Below are 26,597 nucleotides of genomic sequence, written 5' to 3' on the forward strand. Positions count from 1 at the left end.
TCTTGTTTATCATTAGACATAATGTTTGCTATTTCCAGTGCTTTGAAAAAAATTGGTACAGATTTTCATGTCTCTGTCTGCATGGCCTGGTTGCCTTAGTTACCATGGATAAGCTTTGGATGGTGGGAAGCTGTTTGTCACATAGTCACAGTGTTTGGGTCCACATTTCATAAACCCTCAGAGCCATCACCGTGGCCTGTAGGAGCTGCCATGGGCTCCTCCCTCCAGGAGAAGGTGCATATGCGAGTGCTGTCTGTCCACATACGTGCCCTGCCTCTGGTGAGAGGAGCGTATGGCAGCTCTGGTGGCAGTGGTTTGGGCCACAGTTCACCCTCAGCAGACTGCAGTAGCTGGAAGCGACCACCCCTCCAGCCATAGTAGCGGCAGCTCTGGTACGTTGCCTTACTTTTGCAGGGGGTTGGGGGCAGGATTTAGGATTTTACAGGCATCAATTAAGCAGACTTCATGAACAAAGTGGGGACTGGTGGATGTCTGTTGTTCCCAAAGTCCACTAAATCAGGGTCCATAAAATCGTAGGTTTACTGTACTAGGTTCCATAAGCTGTGGGGAGATCCCTGTTGCACACCGCACCTGTTCTCCACGCCCAGTTGTAGCAGCTGATAATGTTCTGTAAAACAGGGTGAAGAGCTAAGCTTACTAGAGTCTCATTTTGTGACTTCATACAAATCGCTTACACTTTACTCCCATTTCTGTAAAAACAGGGCCAATGTGGATAAAAATAGATTTTTTTTGTGAATTTTGTAAACTTTTTCTTTTAAATAAATTGGTTTAAAATGAAATCTAAAATTAATACAAATAGGTTGAAGTCTAAAATTAGGATAATTTCTCAATATTTACATAAAAGATAGATATACCGAATCCATGAGCTTGTATCAGAAATCTTGAGTTAAAGACTATTTTTCTATGTAAAGAATTGGAGGAAAGCATCCAACTTTTGAGACCAAGCTTCGAAAGTATGGCACAATATTTCATATATTGCATGGAGGACTTGTTTTTCATAATAAAAATAAATATCCTGTGCTGTTTGTGTGTTTATTTAAATTCCAGTTACCATGCTAAGGCAGTTTGATGCAAATCATAAGCAAAAGGTTAATTATCTAATAAATATGCCATTCACCATTCTCAACATATTAAAATATACAATTAATAAATAACAATCTGAAAATATTAAGCTGCATAATTTGTTATATAAATATCTGTATTTCTAGTTTACACTCCAAGGTGGCAAAAAGATGTAAGAATCCAGCTTAAAAGCTCTAGTTATAAATCAATATGCAAAATTTGGAGATTTTTTAAGAGCAGGTTAGACAAACAACTGTCAGGGATGGTCTTGATAATTCTTGTCCTGCCTTGAGTGCAGGGGACTGGACTGGACTAGATAACCTTTTGAGGTCCCTTCTAGTCCTAGTTCAGTGGTTGGATCAATCAATAAAAATGTACCTTTCCTGAGAACAGTGGTGTCCAAGAGCATTTCATGGATCGCCAGAGCCCCAGTCCCTCCTCCTCGAGTCAGGTTCTCCCTCCCCGCCCACCACCCCAAAAAGCCCGATTACTCACTGAAGCCAGGACACATGAGCCACCCTGGGGATGAAGCCAGGACTGGAGAAACCGCCTCTATCGCTATTGCCACGCGCTTGTCCCACTATATGGTGGGGATGCGTGCACAGAGGGGTGTCCCACATATGCAGCTTTCCTGAACCATGTTTGCCACAATCCGCTGCCCCATTCCCCATATTGGACACCACAGTCTTAGAAAACTGAAGTACAAATGGGAGAATTTATTAAAATGAGTTATGAAAATCAAGGCTTTCCACTTGACACTTTACATTGCCCTGCCTTGACTAGGGATGATAATTTCCTACCTCACACATGTTGGGAAGATTAAAAACTTCATGGTTATAAAGCATTCTTGAGTTTTCTGGTTGGAAGCATGATAGACAGGTAGCGTCTTAGCAGGAGCCGCAAGTTTATAATTTTTGGTGGTGTCCAGAATGATTCCGAGTTCTTCCTCCCCCCGCCACCTACTTTGGAAGTTGATATGTATTTTTTAAATTTATACAAACACTGACTGGAAACAGCCCTTCTCCCTCCCCCTGTCCATAACACCTGGGCTCCCTACACTCAGGTCACTTCCCCACATGGGATGGACTGAGGCATCAGCAGCTGTGTTCTCCTGCTTTTTCTTGTGCACCCTCTGGGCTGCTGGAGGTGAAGGAGCAACAGTCCACCCTAGGAGTGATCAGCAATGCCAGCTGCTTTGTGCATCCAGGCAGGTCAGTTTCCCTGTGTGGTTGCTGGAGGGGGTGCAGGAGATACAAGGGGCAGGGGTGAAGGGCACAGGAGGGAAGGGTAGGTAGTAGGGGCAAAGGAGGCATAGTGCAGGGATTGGGGGAGGGAAGTATGGGGAGCCAATGGGGCACAGGGTGTGCAGTGGAAGGCACCATAACCACCTGGGCCAGGAGCACCAAATGAAATTTGCCCAGGATGCCATTTTCCCTAAGGCCACCCTGTGTATATTAAGACACTCACCCAAGAAGGCCCTTCAGGCAACTGGTCAGGTGCAAGGTCTAACCTTTCCCCTTGCTGTCTTCACTGCAGGTGGGGGAGAAGTAGTGGGAGAGGCGGGCTGCCAATCATGGCACATCCTCCTCCCTCCTGTGGCACGGGTAGAGAAGTCTACTGCCTCAGGGCTGATCCTTTGCAGCGCTGCATGAAGCAGCTTTCAAACAGACCTGGGTCTCCGAACATTACTGGAGCTCAGCATCAAGCCCTGAATAGTCATGGGGTGGGGACACCAGCAGCCCTTATAACTTGCCACCTATGAGTATTAGGTATGTGAGGGGCCTTGTTCTTGAGTCCCCCTCTACACCTTACCAGTACTGTACATCTGTGTGTTGTCTTTAGTTTCTGTTAGCCCTGTAATTTCCATTAGTTTGGAGGACTCTGTTACAAGACTGTTGTTCCCAGCCAGCATTAAAACACAGTTTGTTCTTGCAGCATAGGTGAGAACTAACTGTTCAACAGTATTCACTGTAGTCTGGTACTAGCGCACAGGCAGAAGGCGAGAGAGAGAGAGAACCAGGAACAAGGTAGACAGTTTGGTCTCATCCATGTTGCTCCCCCCATGTAGTACTGGGTGAGTTCTGCAATTATTTCATTTGGACCCACCGTAAACCTGCAGAATTCCCCTGGGACTAGTTCTGATTGTATCCAGAGCTACCACATTTTAAATTTATCCCCCAGCCATGTATATTATATTTATAATTAGAAACTTGGTTTTGCAAGTTCTCTGAAGCAGAGACTGTTCTGTAAAGTGACATGTTTGCAGCACTGTGTAAATGTACTTTAACATTAGCCATTGGGATATACACCGCACAATGCAAACACACAGCTAACTTGCACTTCTGTCTACTTCTATCTCATTTGCTTTTCTTTGCTTTAAAGGATACATGCCAATCATTTTACATTTCATTAGCATTGCTTTCTGCCTGATAATCCCCAGACAGGTCACCAGCATTTTCCTCTCATTCCATGAAATCACGCTTACCTGCTAGACAATTCCTCCGGAAGGAGGATCTTTTGGAAGCACCTCTCCTTCAGCCAGCAGAGGGCTCTGTTGGTGCAATAAGCCTAAGGCTCACCCTCCCTCTGTCAGATGGGCGGCTTCTGTGTCCTATAGGAAATGCTCAAGGGTGAATCTATACTTACTGGCAGACAGACCACACCGCAGCTGATCTCCCAGAGTTCGATTTTGCTGCATGTGTGAAGACGTGGCAATGGCGATCTCTCTGGGCTCAGCCGCTGACACTGGTGATCCATGCTGTTGTGCGGAGTAAGGGACGTTGGCGCGAGCCTGAAGAGCCCCGATCTACACAGGATAAAGTCGATTCTGATACGTTGATTCTAGATAATGCTAATGGCGTAGCTAGAATTGCGTATTGGAAATCAACCTTTTACCCTAGTGTAGATCTAGCCTAAGTGGACAAACAGCATCAGTAGCCAAACACTGTAACTGTGCTAAATGCTAGTGGGTGCCTAGTAGTCTGAGGGAATGGCTACACTGCAGTTAGCCACCACCCTCTGGGCTGGCCCTTCCCTTGTGGAGCTCCTGCTAGGGCGCTGTTTAATTGCAGCATAGATGTTTGCAGCCTGAGCTCTGGGACCCTCCGACCTCGCAGGGTCTTAGAGCCCAGGCACCAGCCTGAACCTAAATATCTGCACTGAGACTCAACAGTCCAAACCCTGAAAACCTAAGTCAGCTGGCATGGACAGCTGTGGGTCTTCAGTGGCATTCTCTGAGTGGCTACGCTACCCACTTTGGTCAGCGTAAGTTACATAGGCATAAAGCCTCTGCAGTTAGTATATTGCTTGTGCACAAGCATCCTTGGTGCCTGGTATAGGCACTGCACGTACTCACCAGGAGGGCTTGTGCTGATGCACAGTGCACTGCAGAATGGGTAGGTATCCCAGTGTGCAACCTGCCACTATCCAGGGCACTGTATTTTGGGAAGATTTGGCAACTTGTGGCTGGGTAAAAACGAGTCACGAAGGTGTGATTGGGAGCATGGGTCAACTTCCCAGAATGCAACTGTCCCCATCTCATAGCAGCATCTATATCCCATAATTTTCATGCATTTTTAAACACCCACAATCCCTAGCTCCTCGCTGTGCTATGTGCCATCCCTGACAGAAGTGTGGATTGTCATGCACTATTGTCATAAGTGTTACAAGCACAGGATACAGGATCCACCAGTATCTGCAGAGCCACAAGAAGTAACCGAATCAAGCAAGGAGCATGATGGCTGCTTGGAGATCAGATTGCTATGGGGGACAGAAACAATTCCAGGTTGTTGGTGGCATTCACAGAGTAGCAGCACACAGGAGTTAACTTCTAAGCCTGAGATCTGATCAATAGGATCACATGGTAATGCAGGCGTGGGGTGACGACAAGCAGTGACTGCAGAACTTTCAGATGTACAAAATTACACATTCCTGGATCTGTGTGCTGAGCTTGTCCCAGCCTTCCAGCACATGGACACCAAAATGAGAGCTACGCTAGAGGGAGAGAAGTGAGTGGTGATCACCCTGTGGAAACTTTCAGTGCTCAGTTGCTACCCGTCAGTGGGAAATAATTTCGGAATTGGAAAATCCACTCGGGCCATTGTTTCACAAGTATGCGGGGCCATTAATCCCCCTCTTGCCATGAAGAACTGTGACTCTGCTATGTGCAGGACATAGTGAATGGATTTGCCGCATTGGCATTCCCAAACTGCAGTACAAAAATAGATGACACACACTTCTCTATTTTTGTAGTGTGGGTGGATCACAGGGATGTCTTAATGACATCAGGGAAGATGTATGATGCTCCCATCTTTAAGGAGACAGGCTTGTTCAGAAAGCTACAAGTAGGGAGTTTTTCTTGACGAGTGGATTATTATTGGCCATGTTGAAATTCCAACAGTGGTTCTAGGGGACCTGGCATACCTCTGGCTCATGAACCCATACCTCAGCCACCTGGACAGTACCAGGGAAAGATTCAGCTCTTAGCTCAGCAGTTCCAAATAACAGTTGAATAGGCTTTTGTTAGGTTGAAGGAACGCTGGTACGTTTTATTCACAAGATTAGATCTCAGTGAAAAACACATCTTGATGGCTATAGCTGCTCGCTGCCTCCTGCACAATATTTGTGAAGCAAAGACAGAAAAGTTATTGCTGGGGTGGAAGTGGAGCAAGAGCTGCTGTTTGCTGAGTTTGACCAGTGAGACACAAATGCTATCAGAAGAGCTCAACACTGAGTTTTATGGCTCAGGGAGGGTTTGAAAGAGCACTTTAAAATGAGACATGGTAATGTGTTGTGATATATGTTCTCTACCTGGCTCTGCTGTTTTGGGGGCTTGCTAGGAATTGTGTGGTGCTTGGTGTGCATCTAAGAATGTAACACTGACAGAGCATCTAGTAATTTTGTGGTGTTTGCTGTACACTTGTGATTATTACACTTTTGTCACTGAGCCTGAATTACGTCATACTGTACAGCAGTGTCTCTCAACCAGGTATATGCGTACCCTCCTGAGAGTACACAGAAGTCTTCCAGGAGTACATCCGCTCATCCAGATATTTGCCTAGTTTCGCAATAGGCTATGTAAAACACCTTAGCAAAGTACAAAATAATATTTAACATAGACAATATGAGAAAGTAAGCCAACACTTTTATATCTTATTTTTGTAAGCGGGTAGTTTTTAAGTCAGGTGGAACTTGGGGAATACAAATCAGGCTCCTGAAAAGGGTACATTAGTTTGGAAAGGTTGATAACCACTGTTATCCTGTATCAAGTAAGTGGGTGTGTGCCACACTCCAGCATATATTGTGAACCCCTAAAGGTGAACTGTTTCCCAAATAATAAAGTTTTATGCAATAACAAAATCAATGTGAAGAAGAAAATCTGTACAATTTACAAGCAAATATCTTGAAAACTTAGTAAGTCAGTGGAACAGAACTTACCGAGGGGAGAGACTTATAATGTCCATTTTATCTATGCATAAAGCAGTTGTGGCTCCCACCGGCAGTAGATGTGAAGCTGCGATTGTCCTTAATGTCCCCTGGGACAGTAGGGCTGTGACCCTCTGATGCCATGTGTCCAAGGAGGTGCTGCAGTGCTATTCTGCAGAGTCTGCAAAGAGAGAGGAGCTCACCATTGGTGAACTTGTAGGTCCCCGAGACTGCACCATCTGGATTTGTTGCTTGAGAAGCCCCATTATGTCCTGGTGCATCTCCCTCTCCTTTTCCTGTTGGGACTCCTGAGCCTCTCTCTACCATGCAGTCTGCACAGCTGCAGATAAAGCACAGAGAGGCACTGTTGTCAATGGAGAGCAAAAGTTAAAGTTCAGAACGCCCTTCCTTGCATCCCTCAAGCTTTAAACAAGACATGCTCACTGACATTTCTGCTCTGGAACGTATGTACACAGGGCCACTCACCGCACCAGCCATTCTGACTATGGCTTGCCAGAGGTGGTGGATACTGGCACCGTTTGCCACAAACAACGATTTTAGCAGTGCTCGCACTCCTGTGGGCAACGAAGTCACAGAGCACATTATTGGTGATGGTCTGAAGCTGCCCAGGCCCACAAGCCATTATAATGGTAGTCCATCGATCCGATGATGACAAAGCCATTAGCTCAGTGATGGGCAACCTGCTGCCCGCAGGCTGCATGCCGCCAATCAGGGTTCTATGTGTGGCCTGCACAACCCCCTGTGGTCCCTCCCTCAGGCCTCTTGTGTGCTGGAGGCTGCACTTACCCATTCTTTTCCCTCCCTCCCAGAACTTCGGGAGTGCTGTAAATTAGCTGATTTGCAGCATTCAAGCTCTGGGAGGGAGGGAGGGGAAGGAGCAGGGACAGGGCGTGTTGGGGGGTGCTGGGGGGGGTGGGAAGAGGCTGGGTGGTGGTTTGAGGGATGGGGTTGAGAGGGGGCAGGGTGTGCAGTGGAGGGGAGGGTCCAGCAGCTCCAGCAAACTGAGAAGTGACACACACGCACACTTACAGCAAAAGCACACGTGAGGTGCATACGTAGTGCACACAGGGTTGTGAGAGCCGTGCGGTCCCTCTGCTTCTTTATATTACTTTTGCTGGCAATTTAATTTGTCCCTAGTAATGGATCGCTTTGTGTTGAAAAGGTAGGGTAAAGAAAGAGAATCAAGTGCAATCTATTTTTTCGTATTCTCAGGTTCATGGTTAGTGCACGTGCCCAACTGCAACCTTGCAGCCCACTGAGTTGCACTCGCTAGCTTAGGTTGCTTATCACTGCATTAGCCTGCGTGTTGCAATGGTGCCTGCTGAAGTCAGGAATGGCTGGCATGGGAACGCGGACTACCGCAGGAGGAGAAATAAGGCAGCCATGCCAAGAAACCTTTGGCAGAGGATTACAGCGTAGCTCCAGGGAAGTTTCACTGAGATCTCTCAGGCGGATTCAAGGATGGAAATAAACTGCTTTGCAAGGGTTGCCTTCCTTTAATGAAAAGTCGATAGCTGCGTCTTGTGAGTTGGGAGTGCCATCAGTACGTTACTGTAATTGGAAGTACAATTAAACACTCTCTTGGCCAAGATTCCTTCCCCTGCAGTGGGCTCCCCTGTGCTTGACTGGCAGGACTGACTGGACTGAGATGGAGTCTTAAACAGGTGCTGGATCACAGCATGTCTGACACCTGTGGTGGCATGTCCCCCATCTTCCTCTACCTTTTACTCATCCTTGCTGTTCATGCCAGAGGCCTCTGACTTTGGCTAGCCATGATGGAGTGTAGAGTGGTCTCCACAAAGCAAAGCATGCAGCTCTTGGTAGAAGTGGCAGGACTGCGGCTCAGCTATTGGCCTCCCTGGCTTTCTGATACACTGGCACATGTATCTAATACACAGATACTTCACTTTCACACACCGTTGCTGTTTCCGGTTGTACCTTTTGGCCTCTCCCATGCAGTCTACTCATAGATGTCCACATTGCTACGGTCGGTCCATAGCTATGTTTGCCCACACAACCTCTTCTCCTCACAGCCCAAGGACATCCTGTCTTCTCCAAGCTGGTGCACATCTAAAGTGTGGTTGCATACAAAAGTGGAAAGCAAACAGAGGTGTGCCTGCCAAACTGGACAGTCCGGAAAAGTATCAGAGGTAGCTGTGTTAGTCTGTATCCACAAAAACATCAAGAAGTCCTGTGACACCTTGTAGACTAACATATTCTAGAGCATAAGCTTTGCTGGGCAAAGACCCAGTTCCTCAAATGCCATGTAGTGGAGATTCCAGAGGCAGGTCTAATTATACAGGCTCATGAAAAGGAGGGCATTTCAGGAAATCAGGAAAAGGCATTTCAAAAGTCTGCAAGGTTTAAAAAGGGGGAGGAGGTTGCCGTGACTCTGGCAGTGGAGGTCACAATATGACCACAGTGAGCCAAGTTGGGCACAGTTGCTAGAAGACTATTGCCATCAACATCTACAATGCAATGACTCAGTGCCATCTAGGGAGGTGATGTTATGTGTCACTCTAATGATGGGAGATAAATTCAAATGTAGGCTGGTATCTACCCAGGAATGCAGGATGGCTTACACTGACTGACCTTGGTAGTGTAGACCAGGATTTAGAGAACTAAGAGGTTTCCAGTAAACATGATCTGTCCTGCCCACCTACAACAGACTCTCCTCTTCATCAACTTCCCATTAGTTCTCCTTGCTAGATGTGCTGCTTGTGTTCTGGTAGAAGGAGTGTAAATTGTCAAACAAATGCAAGAAATAAGCTTCCTCTCAAAGTCCAACATTTCAGACTATTTTCTGGTGGATGTGAGTGGGGAACGTGCACTTTTTGTCTCGGCTCTGTGTAACGTGCCCCTTGAAGGCCAGGGGCAGCAGGGGAGAGGAGAAAGGAGGAAAAAATGGTATTTTTCCGCTGAACTTTGCCTTTCCTACTGCAGGAAGTTGGACCCACAATGGTTGGAGATGAACATTCTGATCAACATCTGATGGACTACCTGGGTGCAGTTAAGAGGAACATGCTGGGGAACCACTTGTAAGTATTTCTGTGCTACTTCTTGCTCCACATCCCCCTCCTCACCATATCCAATCCTTTGTCAGTTAGTCCTTTCTCTGTCACATCTTTTATTGGAACAACCTTTCTTGGTAAAAAAGAGACAAACTTTTGGAGCTTACACAGAGCTCTTCTCCAGGTCTCAGAAAGGTACATCGAGTGTCACAGCGAAACATGAGGTGGCACAGATTGTTTAGCCTTGTAGTTAATACATATTTCAAGGGACCAGTTGAGGTAAAGTGTTCCATTAATGCCCCTCTGGTTTGTCTCATTAAGACAAATGTAGCAGAGTACAGTATTGAAGTCAGTGTTTCTGTCAATCAGGCTGCTACCCTGAAATCAGTTCAGTCAACAAATGATGTAGTGGGTCCAGAGAACATGCCTTTATATCATGTTTCTTTCTTCATGAGAATAGGGTCTTCAGCAAGACTCCCAGTTAATAGACTTCATCCTCATGGACATGCTTTGCAGAGCTTTCCTGTTAATTTGTTGACCTCGTTACAGATGGGGAAACTGAGGCACATGGAAGTTAAAGTTCATGTATTTTACTGCATTTAGGTGCCTGACTCCCACTGAAATCATTGGGATTTAGGGTCAGATCTTTTAAATTAGGCACATAAATGACTTATCCAAGGCCACTTAGCAAGTTAGCAGCAGAGCTGAAAGTTGAGAACTCTTCTTTCCTTTTAGCCCTGTACAAAGTTTGCACTGCTTCTTAGTTTCATGTTTAAAACAAACAGACAAAGTGCTTGTGTGTGAGAGGCCAGGTAGGTGCAGTCATATTTTTTAACTGGAGAAATTTCTGGCAGTGGATAGGACCCAGACTTGAAGAAGAGCTCTGTGAAGCTCAAGAGCTGTGGCAGAAGATCGCCCAGTAAAAGGTGAGACCTCACCCACTTTGTCTCTCTACTGTCCTGGGACCAACACAACTACAGCTACACTGCAAATAATATTTATATTGCATTTTCCATGGCTATGTCTACACGGCCTTCAAACACCTGCATAGGAGGAGGGTCTCAGAACTTCCTTCTAGTCTGAGCCTGAACATCTTCACTGCAGTTTCACAGATTCGCAGCCTGAGCCATTCAAGCCTGAGTAAGCTGACACAGGTCAGTCCCAGATACTGTGATGCTGTATAGATATACCAGGATACAGGTGATGGAATGAGGAGTGAAGTGACTTGCCTAGGAGGATGTAGCAGAAAGGCACCGTCGAAGCAGATGTCAGCAACCGCCCACATGGGTGCCAAAAGTAGCAGCACACGAGGCAGGAGCTCAGCCCTGCCCCTCCTTCCATACCCCCCACCATGCAGCTGGGAGCTTGCTCAAAGCCATGCTACCTGTAGAGCTCTGCATCTTCACTTATTTATTAACGACGCTGTTGTAAGTTGGACTATAAAAGGTATCACCGGCACTTGGACTATATTTAGAGGTCAAAAGGTCAAATTTTGGCACTCCACCTCGGAATGGTTACTGACCCCTGGATTCTACAGTAAGGTTAGCGCTCACTGCCAGGAAACTTTTCTTGATGCTAAATTTACATCTTGCCTTTTTCTGTTGTGATATTCCCATTTTACTACCCTACTGTCTTTGCTGTTGACAGTCTCCAAATCTCTGTAGGCTCTTACGATGGTGCATGCCTTCCTTCTTGTAGCTCGGCCAAAATACACATGGTTTGCTTTTTCATCTTTCCTCATGATTCAATCTCTTAACCATTTTGTTTCTGTTATCTCACCTCCTGGCCACTCATAATATTTGTAATACTGAAAAGTCCAGAGCTGAACACAACAATCCAGTTGCAGTTGCATCAGAACGGCATGAAGAATGACTTACTTCCCAGCTCCCTGATTTGGTCCTTGGCCTCTTTCACTGACATAATCCATTGCAACCTGACATCTGGTTTAGCCACTTCCTGCATGGGTGTTGTCCAGTTTCCCTTTTGAGTGCCTGAAACAGTGCCAATTGAAATCAATAGGACTCTTACCATTGACTTTAGTGGGCATTGGGTCATACCCTGCATGAATCTCCAATTTTCCTCGCCTCCAGGAAGATTAGTTTGTAGTTTTCCAAGTGAAATTTTCAATGTCATTTTTTGCCCATATTTCTAGTTTCTCTAGGCCCCTGCATATTATTTTGTGGTTTGCATTGATTTTGACATCACCTTCCACTTTAGTGATAACTTATGTTACTGACACAGTGTTTGCATCTGAAATCTGTTCTTAGTTGATCTGCTTATTTCTCTTTGAAAAATATAATTAAAACCATGAAGGAAAATCAGGAAAAGGCATTTCAATTAGCTCTCCAGTCAGCAGAGAGATCCAATAGCTCTCCTTCTCCACTCAAAGATGGAAGTGGACTCCAGTCAGCAAGGAGAACTAGTAGATGGTAATAGATCTCCCTGCTGACTGTAGTCCACTTCCATCTTGGCATAGAGAGGGAAGAAAAAAAACTCAGCATTGATCACAGGAAAGGAACCCTACTCACTTCCTCCTGTATCGTGAAACTTTAGTGATCAGCGCTTGGCAAAACCCCTTGCTCACTCATCACCCTGGCAAATGGAAGGCCAAGTTATCTACCTCTACAGAACTTAAATTCTCAATTGGGGAACTAAAATTTGTAGCTGTGATTTGAAGAGAGCAGACAGTTCTAGTGCCTCTTCTGCCCCATAGCTTAGTTGAGTTGCACTTCCTCGGAGATGCACCCAGTCAGGGCCAATCTTCTGGGGTTTGAGTTCCCGTGCCTAATGGGGACATGCAAAACTGAACTATGAAGGCTCAACAGTCAACCCCTGTATTCCACGTTATCGCTGGAGTAAGGGAGGTCGATGGGAGAGTTTCTCCTGTCGACCTCCCTTAGTGAGGACGGCCAGATAAGTCAATCCTAGATAAGTCGATTCCAGCTATGCAGTTGTCCTAGCTGGAACTGCATATCTAGGATCGACTTTCAGGTCTAGTGTAGACCTGCCCCGAGTGGCAACGGAGTGGAATTTACAAGTCTGATCAGTTTCCCGGTGCTATTCAGTTTATGCTGGTGCTCAGAGGGCTGTTAACAGGGGCAGGCAAGTGAAATTCATGGGGGAAGAGGACCTCAGCAAAAAGGAGGCCAATGGTACAGCAGTGGGTGCCTCCCTCTCCCACCACTGCAATCACCACCAGGTTTTGTTTGTTCTGAAGAAGGAATAATGCCAGGATTCTTGTCACCCTCAATATCTGGGGAGCAGCTTCAGATTTTTAAGACACTGCCTAATCAGAAGCAGTTGCCAAAGCAAAGCATGACTGAGGTACAACATCCAACAGCAGACCCAGAATCTATTCCTGTCCAGCAATAGAGGGGTAGGGCTTCCCAACAGGTAGCTGGCCCCCCCAGACTCCTCCTGCCACTCATATTTTCCATCTGCCTCAGGCTACTAGTGTCATGTAAACAGTGCCCACAAATTAACACCCTGTCCCTTTGCTAGGATGGCATGCATACGGGCTAGTTCTTGATGGGCACAGCAGAGAGCAGCAGCTCCATGCTGCCTCATCCCACTACTGGGGTTGGGCAAGAGGATAAGCGGTGTATGAAGCAAATAAACCCTTGGAATGTAGCAGTTCATCCTGCTGAGGACAGTTGCTACAGTCCAAGGGCATTAGCCCTGCAGAACCTGTTTAGAAGGGCATGAAACTTTACAGCAAGAAGAGCACAGCTTAACTCCAAGCAAAGCACCTCAAGATTTTCTGGCTACCTCATTTGCAAATACAGACTAACACGGTTACCCCTCTGATACGGGTCTGCCTCACTGTAAACAAAACTTCAAAATGAGTGGATTCCAGTGTGCTCGGGGTCCACTGCAGTGATTCCATCATTAAGTTGTATCACTACTATTATAAGCTTGGAATTCAATCACAAAGCAACGCTTGCCGGGAGCTTGAAATAAAAGCTCACAAGGTGGTGAACTGTGCCTGAGTTCTTATTAACTCAGGTAGCTATTTGTAAAATTGAACTTAACTATTTCCGGGCCTGTAGGAACAGGGGATGGTCACTTTGTGCAGAGCCGCACCTTCTACTGTTTCGAGGCATTTCATTTTACCACCCACCTCTTCCCCACACGTGACTTGTGGAGTGGAGTTGAGAGGAGATCTGAGCCCCAGTAACAGGAGACCCATTACTGCACAGCCAGCAGGGCATTTAAAAGCCACCTCCCCAGCCAGATGGAAGCAGGTTCTCTTTGGTGGTAGGTGTAGGGCTAGACAGCCTTCCTTCTCCTGCAGACTAAAGGATATGTCACTGCATCACTTATGGGTGGGTCACAGGTACAAGTTTTTCTTGTAACTATAAAAGAAAGCAGCTATTTTTAAGAGAAAAAATGTAAGCCGAGATTCTACCTTCACTAGAGAGCTGGGAGGCTGAGTCCAAAGCCTGTGTCTATTTTGCCTCTTTCTTAATGTAGCCCTGTTCCAGAGTATATCCAAATCCAAAACCAAAGGATCTCAACCAAGCATGTGATCCTATTTTGAACATCTGCATAGACCACTCTGAGTTGTTTTCTGTTGGTATCCCAAGCAGGGCTGAGCTGGGGAGAGCACTGCAACTATTTGTTTCCAGCACAAGCCCTTGGATAATTTAGTCTAGAATCTCCCATTTGGTGCATTCATGCCATAGCAGTGCCTGTTGCTGTAGTTTGGGTGGTTAATGTGAATTATTCAGGATGTACTCGAGGTTACCAGAATTTGGTAAACTTGGGGTTTAAACTCCGCATGCTGTCTGGGGACGTTACATTTCTCTCTGCTGACTCTTGGATGGAAGGGAACAATTTGTAAATTCTGACAGCCAATCCACACTGGTTCAGACAGATGACAAATCCCGATGGCTGAATCCTTGAGTCAAATATGACAGATCTTGTGTCACAAGACCCTTAGCTGTGCAGACTAAGGCAAAGAATGTGGAATCCAACCTGTGTTCTAAGCCTGGCTCACCATCAGCTTGCTCAAGCGTGGGCTAGTACAAAACTTTGCTGGCTCAGTTCCTTCACCTGCATAATGAGAATAATATTTACTTACCTCAACATGTGAGCCTAAATTGATGCTTAGAAAGCATGTCGAAAGCCTCTTATGGGAAGTATTAAGTTCAAAGACAGGTGTAACACGTCTTTACACCACACCTATAATTACAGGTAATTATATGGTCAGAAGAAAGACAAGACATCTTTGGCAAGCTCTAACATCACAGCATCAGTATACTTTAAAAATACCCTCTCCCCTCACACAGATACATTAGTAATATTTTAGAACCTCAACTTTAGGAATTTCTTTGGGGGTTTATGTCTAGAAATCAGAAAATGCTCTGGGTCGGAGCATGCTCAACAGAGAATTGGCTGCCAAACTCGAGTACTTCTCCTGAGTCTGCATGCACTCATTTTTCATGGGCTCATAACTTGGCCAAAGTTGAGAATCTTCTTAAACATAAAAAGGCTCCTCCCTGCAAGATTTCGGCAGTGTCTTGCACGGATTGACTTGGTTTTGCCAGAGCCCTGGATGTTCTTTAACAAGCTGTGCCTCCTCTGTCCATTGCAACTTTCCCATCTTGTTTCCTTTCCTCTTGTTTGGCTGCAGCTGGGAATACTACGTGAATGATGCTCCCCGTATTGTGTTGGACAAGCTGGAGAAATATGGCTACCGAGTGGTCAGCATGACAGGGGTGGGCCAGACCCTGGTTTGGTGCCTCCACAAGGAGTAGCTTGGACGACTGCAGCATCCCATCTGGACAAGCCATTGTTGTGGATCAACTAGCACAGGATGGGCACAGAGCTTCCTCGCTGATTAAGTCCCTTTTTTGTCCCAGTTCTAGGCACCCTCAAGGGAAGTGCTGCACAGTCAAAACTTCACATAAAAGGAAAACTGCCATCAGGGCTGTTAGATGAGCCCTAAGGGGAGGCAGGCTTCCCACTCAATTCTAAGGGTAACTCATGCATGAATCCTTCAGAGAGTTGATGGCTCCTCCTTAGTATTTCTGGGTGGCGGTCTGGAAAATGCCAACGCTTTAAGTGTTAAATTTGCTCATTAATATTGGAGTGAAGTCAAGCACTAGCCTTGTCTTCTCCCCACTTGGGATTGCCCCTGGAGAGGATACGCACTGTTCCTGTCACTCATGAGGCCACCATTTAAATCCAGCCAGGGTTGAGGCTTCTCAGTAGGTCAAGCCTGGATTATTCATTGTACTCTCCCTGGAACAGTAAGAATAAACTGCCAGACCCAGTCCCTGCTATTTCAACAAACTTTCCTTAGCATTGAGAACAGTTTGACCATTGACTCTCAGGTAGGATTATGGTCGGTGTGGGCACTGGGTAGTCACTGTCCTTGTCAGCCCCAACCCTACCATTCCAGCGTAACACACGTGGTCTTCAAAGATATTTCCGAGAAGTAGATCACTGGAGAAAAATCCTGTGAATGTCAGGTATTGGCTGTGTAACCTCACCAACTGCAGTGTAATTCCTGGATTGATTTATACTGATCAACGCTTATAGTACCTGCTAAGATAATAAAATAATTAATATAAACAGACTGGTTTCCTTCCATGGGCTACTTTCAGCAGCCAGTGTGTGTGACTAGAGAAGCTCTATGAAAAATTTCTAAATCTTACAGGTGTTGAGCAGCTATAACTCTTAAGTCTGTGGGAGCTGCATTTTGTTAGACTTCTAAGACAAAGCTCCTCAGTTACAGGCCAGCTACCGTTTTAGAGTCTGGATTAGGTGACAGCTTGTCTAATGTCCTATCCCAGCTATTTCTCCCTTCCATAAAAGACCCACGTGAATACCATCAGCTCCGTCCCTTTCCAAAAAATATTCCAGCAAAGGTTTTTAAAAAAGGTTTATTGAGTTAAATTAAGAAAACAAGTTTTTTAACTGAAGGATAGGGGAGGGATTATGTATTGCACCATGCTATGTATGTGACTCTTCCTCCTCTTCTCGCTGGAGCTGCTCAATCAGCTGCTGGCGCTCAGCTGCTTGGCGCATCCGCATCATAACCAAGCTTTCGTAATCCCGAGCTGAGAGGACAGAATCCTAGGAAACACAGGACAGAAATGGACTAGTAAAGAACAGTTTACACCCCAATTTCCAGACTCCCAGAAATCCCCACGATGCAAACAGAACCACAATGGCGGTAAGAATAGGTGCTGCACCTAGCATGTCGGCTGGTTGCAGACACCCAGCTGGTCAGGTTAGCAATGACATTTATTACTATACGATGGCTGTTTGGCCTACATGAACTAGACAGCAGGCAAGTGGTGACATCAGAACAAACCCTCTCACTGGCCGCCCCAGCAGAGAGGATAAGAACAGCATGGGGCTCTAAGACTGACTTACCCTCTAGCTCCTCCAGCTAATCCCACCAGGGGAGGGGAAGGGCTGGTGAGGCGGCCTGTGGAAGCCTGCCCTACCACTGATCCTGCTGCACCTAAGAAGGGAACTCTCAAATATGCTAAAACTTATTTCCATAAGCAAACAGTAAAATTAAACAATGTGCTCTGCATGAGTAAATATAACTTTGTTCTGAGGCTGGCAGATTATTCTAGCTTCTTAGAGAAAGACACTGTCAACTTAATCTAGGTCATGTTTGCATTGGCTCCTAAGCCCCCTTAGGTCAGTTTGTGTGGTTTTATGATCCACTTTTGCATGTTTCTCTCTCCTGTGTACAGCTTTTATGAACTAGGGAAAGTGACCATCCCCGAAGTATTGTAAATATATAAAATCAAAACAAAAGCTTTTCTGATCATTCAGTTCTAGAATCTTTGGTGTTTTAAAAGAGACTACAGAAAATAAATCAGCCAAATCTGATCTGAATTTCTGGTGTATGTTTTCTGTTCATGCACGTTTTTACTGTTAAAGTTGATTTAATGTTGCTTCTCAAATCAACATCACAAGAGTGATCTCAAGTAACTAAAGATCATCCCCCCCTTGCTATGTTTCTGAAACAATCCTCCCTCAAGAAAAAACATCCGTAGTTGTGTAACAATAAAAGTAAACTACATAAGCAATAAACACGTGAATTCGTCAGTATCATATCTGACATCAATTAATTGTACTGTGCAATTAAAACAACAATAAAGAGTGACATGTATATATTGCCAGGTACAAAACCACACTTGCTAGAAAATCAACTCTCTAAAGTATTATCAAATGATTGTACAAAAATAGCAGCTTCCTACTCAGATCTGCTCACACCTGTTTGGGAACGATCTCCTTTATCAACCAAAACAATGGCTAGGCCATAGGTATTAAGATTGCAGGCTTCCAGGCTGACCCATATTGTCTCCTTGTTTTCTTGTACTGTCACTCTGTATCCACCTGTTGTCTCCTTATACTTGGATGTAAGATCTTGCTGTAGCAGGGACTATCTTTCTGTTCTGTGCCTGCACAGTACCTTAGCACAATGTGGCCAGCTTGTAAAGTACTGTTGTCACACAAATTAGTATTGACGGTAGCGTTAGCATCGAGGAACTAATGTAGCTATGTTAACATAAGAACATAAGAATGGCCATACTGGGTCAGACCAAAGGTCCATCCAGCCCAGCATCCCATCTGCCGACGGTGGCCAATGCCAGGTGCCCCAGAGAAGGAGAACAGAAGACAATGATCAAGTGATTTATCTCCTGCCATCCATCTCCTGCCCTTGTTCTGAAGGCTAGGGCACCATACTTTATCCCTGGCTAATAGCCATTTATGGACCTAACCTGCAAAAATGTATCAAGCTCTTTTTTAAACCCTAATAGAGTCCTGGCCTTCACAGCCTCCTCGGGCAAGGAGTTCCACAGGTTGACTGTGCGCTGTGTGAAGAAAAATTTCCTTTTATTAGTTTTGAACCTACTACCCATCAATTTCATTTGGTGTCCCCTAGTTCTTGTATTATGGGAAAAGGTAAATAATTTTTCTATATTTACTTTCTCCACACCATTCATGATTTTATATACCTCTATCATATCGCCCCTCAATCGCCTCTTTTCCAAACTGAAAAGTCCCAGTCTCTCTAGCCTCTCCCCATATGGGACCCGTTCCAAGCCCCTAATCATCTTAGTCGCCCTTTTCTGAACCTTTTCTAATGCCAATATATCTTTTTTGAGGTGAGGAGACCACATCTGCACGCAGTACTCAAGATGTGGGCGTACCATAGTTTTATATAGGGGAAGTATGATATCTTTTGTCTTATTATCGATCCCTTTTTTAATAATTCCTAACATCCTATTTGCCTTACTAACTGCCGCTGCACACTGCGTGGATGTCTTCAGAGAACTATCCACTATAACTCCAAGATCCCTTTCCTGATCTGTCGTAGCTAAATTTGACCCCATCATGTAGTACGTGTAATTTGTGTTATTTTTTCCAACATGCATTACCTTACACTTACCCACATTAAATTTCATTTGCCATTTTGCTGCCCAATCATTCAGTTTGCTGAGATCTTTTTGTAGTTCTTCACAATCCCTTTTGGTTTTGACTGTCCTGAACAACTTGGTGTCATCTGCAAACTTTGCCACCTCACTGCTTACCTCATTTTCTAGATCATTGATGAACAAGTTGAACAGGATCGGTCCCACGACTGACCCCTGGGGAACACCACTAGTTACCCTCCTCCATTGTGAAAATTTACCATTTATTCCCACCCTTTGTTTTCTGTCTTTTAACCAATTCCCGATCCATGAAAGGATCTTTCCTCCTATCCCATGACCACCTAATTTACATAAAAGCCTTTGGTGTGGGACCGTGTCAAAGGCTTTCTGGAAATCTAGGTATATTATGTCCACTGGGTGCCCCTTGTCCGCATGTTTATTAACCCCTTCAAAGAATTCTAACAGATTAGTTAGACACGACTTCCCTGTGCAGAAACCATGCTGACTTTTGCCCAACAATTCGTGCTCTTCTACGTGCCTTGCAATTTTATTCTTTACTAGTGTTTCTACTAATTTGCCTGGTACTGATGTTAAACTTATCGGTCTATAATTGCCAGGGTCTCCTCTAGAGCCTTTTTTAAATATTGGTGTTATATTGGCCGTCTTCCAGTCATTTGGTACCAAAGTGGATTTAAAGGATAGGTTACAAACCACTGTTAATAACTCCGCAATTTCACATTTGAGTTCTTTCAGAACCCTTGGGTGAATGCCGTCTGGTCCTGGAGACTTGTTACTATTCAGCTTATCAATTAACTCCAAAACCTCCTCTAATGTCACTTCAATCTGAGTGAGTTCCTCAGATTTGTCACCTAAAAAGGCTGGCTCAGATTTAGGAACCTCTGTAACATCCTCAGCCGTGAAGACTGAAGCAAAGAAATCATTTAATCGCTCCGCAATGGCACTGTCTTCCTTGATCGCTCCTTTTATATCTTTATCGTCCAAGGGCCCCACTGCTTTTTTAGCGGGCTTCCTGCTTCTAATGTATTTAAAAAACATTTTACTATCGTTTTTTGAATTTTTGGCTAGCTGTTCCTCAAAATCTTTTTTGGCTTTTCTTACTACATTATGACACTTAATTTGGGAGTGTTTATGTTCCTTTCTATTTTCCTCACTAGGATTTGACTTCCACTTTTTAAAAGCTGCCCTTTTCTCTCTCACTGCCTTTTTAACATGGCTGTTTAGCCATGGTGGTTCTTTGTTAGGTCTCTTACTGTGTTTTTTTATTTGGGGTATACATTTAAGTTGGGCCTCTAGTATGGTGTCTTTAAACAGTTTCCATGCAGCTTCTAGGGATTTTAGTTTAATTACTCTACCTTTTAGTTTCTGTTTAACTAGCTTCCTCATTTTAGTGTAATTCCCCTTTTTGAAATTAAATGCCAGAGTGTTTGACCGCTGCGGTGTTCTTCCCAACACAGGAATATTAAAAGTTATTATATTGTGGTCACTATTTCCAAGCGGTCCAGAAACAGTTACCTCTTGGACCAGATCCTGCGTTCCAGTCAAGACTAGATCGAGAATTGACTCTCCCCTTGTGGGTTCTTGTACTAGCTGCTCCAAGAAGCAGTCATTTAAGGCATCAAGAAATTTAATCTCTGAATCCCGTCCTGAGGTGACATGCACCCAATCTATATGGGGATAACTGAAATCTCCTATTATTACTGTGTTTTTTATTTTGATAGCCTCTCTAATCTCCCTTAACATTTCAGCATCACTATCACTGTCCTGGTTAGGTGGTTGGTAATATATTCCTAATGCCATATTCATATTAGAGGAATGAATTGTTATCCATAATGATTCTATGGAACATTTTGATTCCTTTAGGATTTTTACTTCATTTGATTCTATATTATCCTTCACATATAGTACCACTCCGCCACCCGCACGACCTGTTCTGTCTTTCCGATATAATTTATATCCCGGTATGATAGTGTCCCACTGATTGTCCTCATTCCACCATGTTTCTGAGATGCCTATTATGTCAACTTCCTCCTTTGATATGAGGTACTCCAGTTCACCCATCTTATTCGACAGACTCCTAGCATTAGTGTAAAAGCACGTTAAAAAACTACCACTATTTATATGTCCGCCTTTCACAGACGCGTTGGATTTTTTTATATGCGATTGTTTCACATCTGATCTTGCCCATATATTATTTCCCACGTTCCCTATCTGACTAACTTCTAGGGAATCCCTGTCTATGGAGCCTCGTGTAAGAGAAGTCTCCGTCCGATCCAGGTGCTCCCCCGCACCAATCGGCTTTCCCCCACCTCTTAGTTTAAAAACTGCTCTACGACCTTTTTAATGTTTAATGCCAGCAGTCTGGATCCACCTTGATTTAGGTGGAGCCCATCATTCCTGTATAGGCTCCCCCTACCCCAAAAGTGTCCCCAGTTCCTAATAAATCTAAACCCCTCTTCCCTACACCATCGTCTCATCCACGCATTGAGACTGAAGTTCTGCCTGTCTATCTGGCCCTGCGCGTGGAACTGGAAGCATTTCAGAGAATGCCACCATAGATGTTCTGGATTTCAGTCTCTTTCCTAGTAACCTAAATTTGGCCTCCAGAACATCTCTTCTACCCTTCCCTATGTCATTGGTACCAACATGTACCACGACGACCGGCTCCTCCCCAGCACTGCCCATAAGTCTGTCTAAATGCCTCGAGAGATCCGCAACCTTCGCACCAGGCAGGCAAGTCACCATACGGTTCTCTCGGTCATCACAAATCCAATGTTGCCTTATGCATCAGCAACTACACAGTCTGCTAAACATTCTCAGAGGAGTAGCTGTGTTAGTCTGTAGCTTCAAAAATGACAAAAGTCCTGTGGCACCTAAGAGACTAACAAATATATTAGGTTATGAGCTCTTGTGGGTTAAACCCACTTCTTCCATTCAGGGAGTGGGTTTTACCCATGAAAGCTCATGACCTAATAGTCAGCTAAAGGTTGGCTGTAGAATCTGTGTTACCAATGAGTCAAGTAGCAGAAATCAGCTACCTTATCAGAGCCCAGCTGCATTGTGTGGCATTGGTATTTGAAAAGGGACAGGGCACAAGGTCCCATACCTCCAAGATTTCCCCCAAGTACAGTAATTCTTTTAGACATTTGTTCTCTTGACACCTACAGATATAAAAAAAGCCTCCGCAGCAAAATGATAGTGAAAATGCATAGATGTGTGTCCAAGTTTCTGGGAAATAGTCATGTTCTATGCTGATTGAAACAGACATCTGTGAATATGGAAAGGCCACGAAAAAGGGGGCTCTTTCAGGAAAGTGTGGCAGGTGTGAATTCTCCATCCTCCCTCAGGAAAGTGTTTGCTCCAGTGGAGCGATGGAATAGATCTGTGGACAGAGAAGCACGTGATAAACTGAATTCTCAAAGTAGGGTGATGGGAGACTCTTATTCTGTAACTCATATTTTAGCATTTCTATGAAAAACCTTTTGATGCTATGAGACACCAGCATGGATACAGGTAATATCAAAGAAATTCAGCGATTGTGCCAAATCAAATCAGTCTTCAGCAGATGAACGAGGTCCCTTCATTGCTATCCTGGAGCTCCTACCCAATGAACAGATTCCCACTGCCATCTGCCTGGGTTGGTTAATTAGCCAGCACAAGGCTTTTGCACGTGAGTCACCACCAGCAGAATGTATGCATCACCACCTGACACTTCAAGCTTTAAAATCTAAAGGAGAAAAGAACCGCCTCCTCCTTCCATCTGTAGATCTCCCCCATTCAGTGAGCCAGTCAGAAATCACTGTAGCTAGAGCTCTGCAGGGAGGATCCAAGTTTTTCCAAGCCATGTTACAAAACGAGGGATCATGTTGATGAACCGCCTGAAATCAGGTTAAGTGCCCCTCAGGAATCTTGCCTTCTCCTCAGACAGAGTGTGGGCTGATACTTCACCACTCTCCACACACCTACTTCCTGCAATCTTGGCAATTACCAAGAGTGCAAAACCCAGTTTCTGACGTGGCTGACTCAGCAAGGGCTTGGCTCAAAACAAACACATACGCACAAGGAGCCGGAGCATAGGAAGCAGTGACAAGAGACAGATGACGAGACGTGGAAGAGAGCAGAAGAGGCACTAGGATTTACTGGCTGTGTCCAAACGAGCACAGTCTTGCCTTGAGCTGCTGATCGCAACACACAAGCACATTGTCTACAGTGGTGGTCGTGGTTCTCATCACTGAATTCAGCCATCTCTGCCTGCAGAACTAAGCTGCTCCTCTGCCATAGAGTAAGTCCTATTCTAAAATCAATTTTCCTATTGCTTTCTCATTTCCTATACAGCCTCTATTACTTGCCTCATTTGAAATTCCTCTAGGACTGTATTTCTTTTGTGTGACTCAGTTTGACAGAGCTAATGGCTCCCCTTCTACCGACTCAGTGAGGCTTTTGTGCTGCACCCTTCACCATGAAGGTGCCTGGTTACCATGGTATCAACATGCTCTTCTATTCTGTTTTCAATGTGCCTACATGCTATTGCTGTTGTTCACCAGTTCCTTTTTGAGAAGAAACAGGCAGCTATCACAGCCCTTTCTATACTAAAGAGGGAGACTCCCTTCTTTACAAAATGGGCTAAAGATCTGGTAGCTCCATTAACTTGGGGAAATGGAAGGAATGAGTTTCCACTTCCTTTGATACTGGCCTGTTTTCTCCCTTACAGGAGTTGTGGCTCTTTGCTGAACTCGAGACTGGAGTCCAGTAGTCCCCTACAGAGTGCAGTAAAGAACTCCCTTCCTTGTGCTGCCTAGCATGGATACTTGGCGGAGAGGATCCATCAAGTCCACAACGTTCTTCAAGCGTCTTTCGTTCAGGAGGCATAAAAAGCTGGGTAATCAAGTCATTATCTTGAATCAGAACAGCCAGACAGTTGGTAACAGTGGACAGTACAAAAGGGAACCACAAAGAGACCGGAAGGATAAATCCGAGTACCTGTTATGTAAGAGCGAGCAAAACCTAGCCCAGGCGCAAGCACCTCCTAAGCCACCCCGGCTGTATCTGGACAGTTCCAGCTGCCCCAACATAATTGACCACACGGAGTCGCACTCGACAGCCATCTCCTTCTCCAGTGCTACCCCTCAGCACAAGGCCACGCAAACACAGGTGACTAACTCCCACACGGACCAGGCTACAGATTGGGGAACCTCTGAAACAGGCTCTGATCTCTTCCTTTCCTTCAAAGTGGACTTGGGGTTATCACTCCTGGAGGATGTTCTGCAGACACTCAGGAAACAGAATCCAAGAGATTACGCCGCTTGAAAGTGTTTACCAGTTAATTTATTAAGTTAATTATTAGCACTGGTAGTTTCCTGAGTCCTCACAGCAGGAGATACTGGAGTGTCCCTACCCTGGAGTGCCTGTCTCATCATCCTGCCTTGCCCCCCATAAGCCATTTGTGTCTGTTCTAAGAGCTCTCTTCCCACCGATCTGTTAATACACCCACGTGTGAGAGAGCCAAACGCTGGAATCAGGTCTGATGCATTTCCATTCTCTACATTGGATGGGTAATTCCACTCCACTGCTGATGCTGTACCTCATCCTGGTGGAAGAGAGACCACATTTGGTAGCAAGAGACCTGTTGTTTTTGGAACCCCACCATGACTACAAAAGGCGTGGGGACAGCAGGAGGCATAGAAACAGGATTCCTGGGTAACTGGATAGGTTTGGATGAGCTGGCAGCTCCTGTATTTCCAAGCCAGGTGGAGCAAAGACAATGGATGATGATGATTTGGGATATTCTTTTTCCAGTGGGCTTCTTTCCCCCTAACTCTGTGCGATGGGCAATCCCATCTACCTGGTAACTGGAAAAAGGTAAGCAGCCAAAAAGACTCACAATATAGCAACAGTGAATTCTATATCCTATTAGCAAGTGGAACAGCTTATGTAGATATTGCTTCTCACAGCATGCTCTGAATAATCAGCTGTAAATAAACACAGGCGAGAATAAATGTATCTGTCATTACAAGTCTGTCTTCTCCTCATTTCACTTGTATCAAGCCACACCAATAAAGGTACCAAGATCACAGCTCTCTTGATCTGTAAAGTAAACATTTACTGGGGTCCTGTCCTCCTTGGTCCTTCATCTTTTTTGCTATAAGGGTGTTGGGGGCAGTTACTGCTTGGCTCCAATCTCCTCTGCTACTCCTAGTGGGAAAGGCTAGAACTGCAGCAGTTGGGACATCTTTCACAAGCAGATGCTGATCATTAACACACAGGGCACTGATGTCAAGGCTAAGAATATTTGAGCCAGTTGCTGGCTTTACTACAGTATTTCTGCATTGGTATACTGTGGCAGCAATTACTAGTGCTGGATTATAATAAAATGGGGTCTCATTTCTTCTCTAGGGATTGCTACCCAGAGGCATCTGGTGCATTTAGCATTTGGGCGAACCATATCAAAGATGATGATGTGTATAACTCCTATCCCACTAGCTTCACATCAGACAAAAAAGCCATATTCATATGTCTTACTGGTACTTTAAAATAGCTTAGAAAATTAACAGAACAGTCCCAGAAAGAAAGCTGCTTACAGTGACTGTGGGACAATGTTGCTGGATCCTCGGCTAACGCTGAAGGACCAGTGCTGGTAAGAAACTCCCAAAGAAGACCTCAGTGATAAGACATTGTTGTGAATGATTTGCTGAGGCCAGTGTACTTGATGCTGCATAACAGCTGCAGTGTTTCAGACAAAAGCCTGTTGCCCCAAGAGGTTATAGTTACAGGAAAAAAAAGCAGGTACAATAGTGCATGGTGGTTCTGTAGCAAATTTTAGAAGTAGAGCGGGGAGGGAGCTCAATTTACATGAAGTGGCAGGCTAATCTAGGCATATGGGGTGGCATGAAGAAAGCCTGAGGTCTCCAAAAGGACTCTTGAACGTAATGTAGAAGGGAAGCCAAAGAAGATATCGACGCATGAGGCAAAGGTGGTCAGAAAAGTGGAAAGGGAAAATCTCTTGGCAGCACGTTGTGGACGGACTACAGAGAGGAGAGAAGAGTTGATGGCACAGATGAATGCAGCCAAGACAAGAAATTACAAGAGCAGGGCTTTATCCTTCGGCCACAGGAAGGAATTTTGGCCATATATGGGAAGTGGTAACAGAATTTGTGGAAATCCTGGGTAGGTGGAGAGAAGAAAAGGCAGGAATGAAAGAGGACCTCACGGTTCTGAGCAGTGTTCTTTCTAAACTGAGCATGTAACTGTCTGTCTAGGAGTGATTCAGATTCCACCCAGGACTGGGAGGTCACTGTCACAGGAATGGTCAGTGTTGCTTGTAACAGTAGTGGCTGATACTACTGTATGGCAGAAGTGTAACTTTTTATGTTCCTTTCAGATGTAGGTCACAAATCCACACCAAACAGGTGACTGGCAGTACCACCATATATGAGGGTCTCTGTCATCTCCATCCAGAAGGTATATCACTGACTACTTTGGCCTGACCCGCTTCTCTGCTCAGCCACACTAATCACTCACAGCTGGCAGAAGTGAATAGTCTTTTGCCATGGAAACGAGCCCAGACAAATCCAGATACAAGCCAGGGCTCTGACACACAAACTGCACAAATCCATCAGCAAGTTCCAATTGCATT

At 45.0% G+C, this 26,597-nt stretch overlaps 3 protein-coding genes across 5 annotated transcripts in view; 2 read left to right on the plus strand and 1 right to left on the minus strand.

Moving 5' to 3' along the window:
* The window catches only part of GCHFR (GTP cyclohydrolase I feedback regulator), a 20,216-nt gene extending 3,743 nt beyond the window's left edge, over positions 1 to 16,473 (plus strand). Inside the window, exons 2-3 of the mRNA XM_074996996.1 lie at positions 9,472 to 9,566; positions 15,175 to 16,473. Coding sequence (XP_074853097.1) covers positions 9,472 to 9,566; positions 15,175 to 15,298 — 219 coding nt within the window. The 3' untranslated portion in view covers positions 15,299 to 16,473. The remainder of the gene's footprint in view (positions 1 to 9,471; positions 9,567 to 15,174) is intronic.
* On the plus strand, positions 9,476 to 25,028 carry C6H15orf62 (chromosome 6 C15orf62 homolog). Its single transcript, XM_074996997.1, has 2 exons — positions 9,476 to 9,566; positions 23,676 to 25,028. Exon 2 carries the CDS (start codon positions 23,765 to 23,767, stop codon positions 24,269 to 24,271), a length of 507 nt encoding a protein of 168 aa, XP_074853098.1. The 5' UTR covers positions 9,476 to 9,566; positions 23,676 to 23,764; the 3' UTR covers positions 24,272 to 25,028.
* DNAJC17 (DnaJ heat shock protein family (Hsp40) member C17) overlaps positions 16,485 to 26,597 on the minus strand; it is a 36,330-nt gene continuing 26,217 nt past the window's right edge. For 2 of the 3 annotated variants that reach the window (XM_074996993.1, XM_074996995.1), the window contains one exon: positions 16,491 to 16,622. In XM_074996993.1, coding sequence (XP_074853094.1) covers positions 16,500 to 16,622 — 123 coding nt within the window. In that variant the 3' untranslated portion in view covers positions 16,491 to 16,499. Of the gene's footprint in view, positions 16,623 to 26,597 lie in introns of all 3 variants that reach the window. The other variant, XM_074996994.1, reaches the window with a different exon arrangement.

The sequence above is a fragment of the Carettochelys insculpta genome, chromosome 6, assembly GCF_033958435.1.
Source record: "Carettochelys insculpta isolate YL-2023 chromosome 6, ASM3395843v1, whole genome shotgun sequence".
Taxonomy (NCBI): Eukaryota; Metazoa; Chordata; order Testudines; family Carettochelyidae; genus Carettochelys; species Carettochelys insculpta.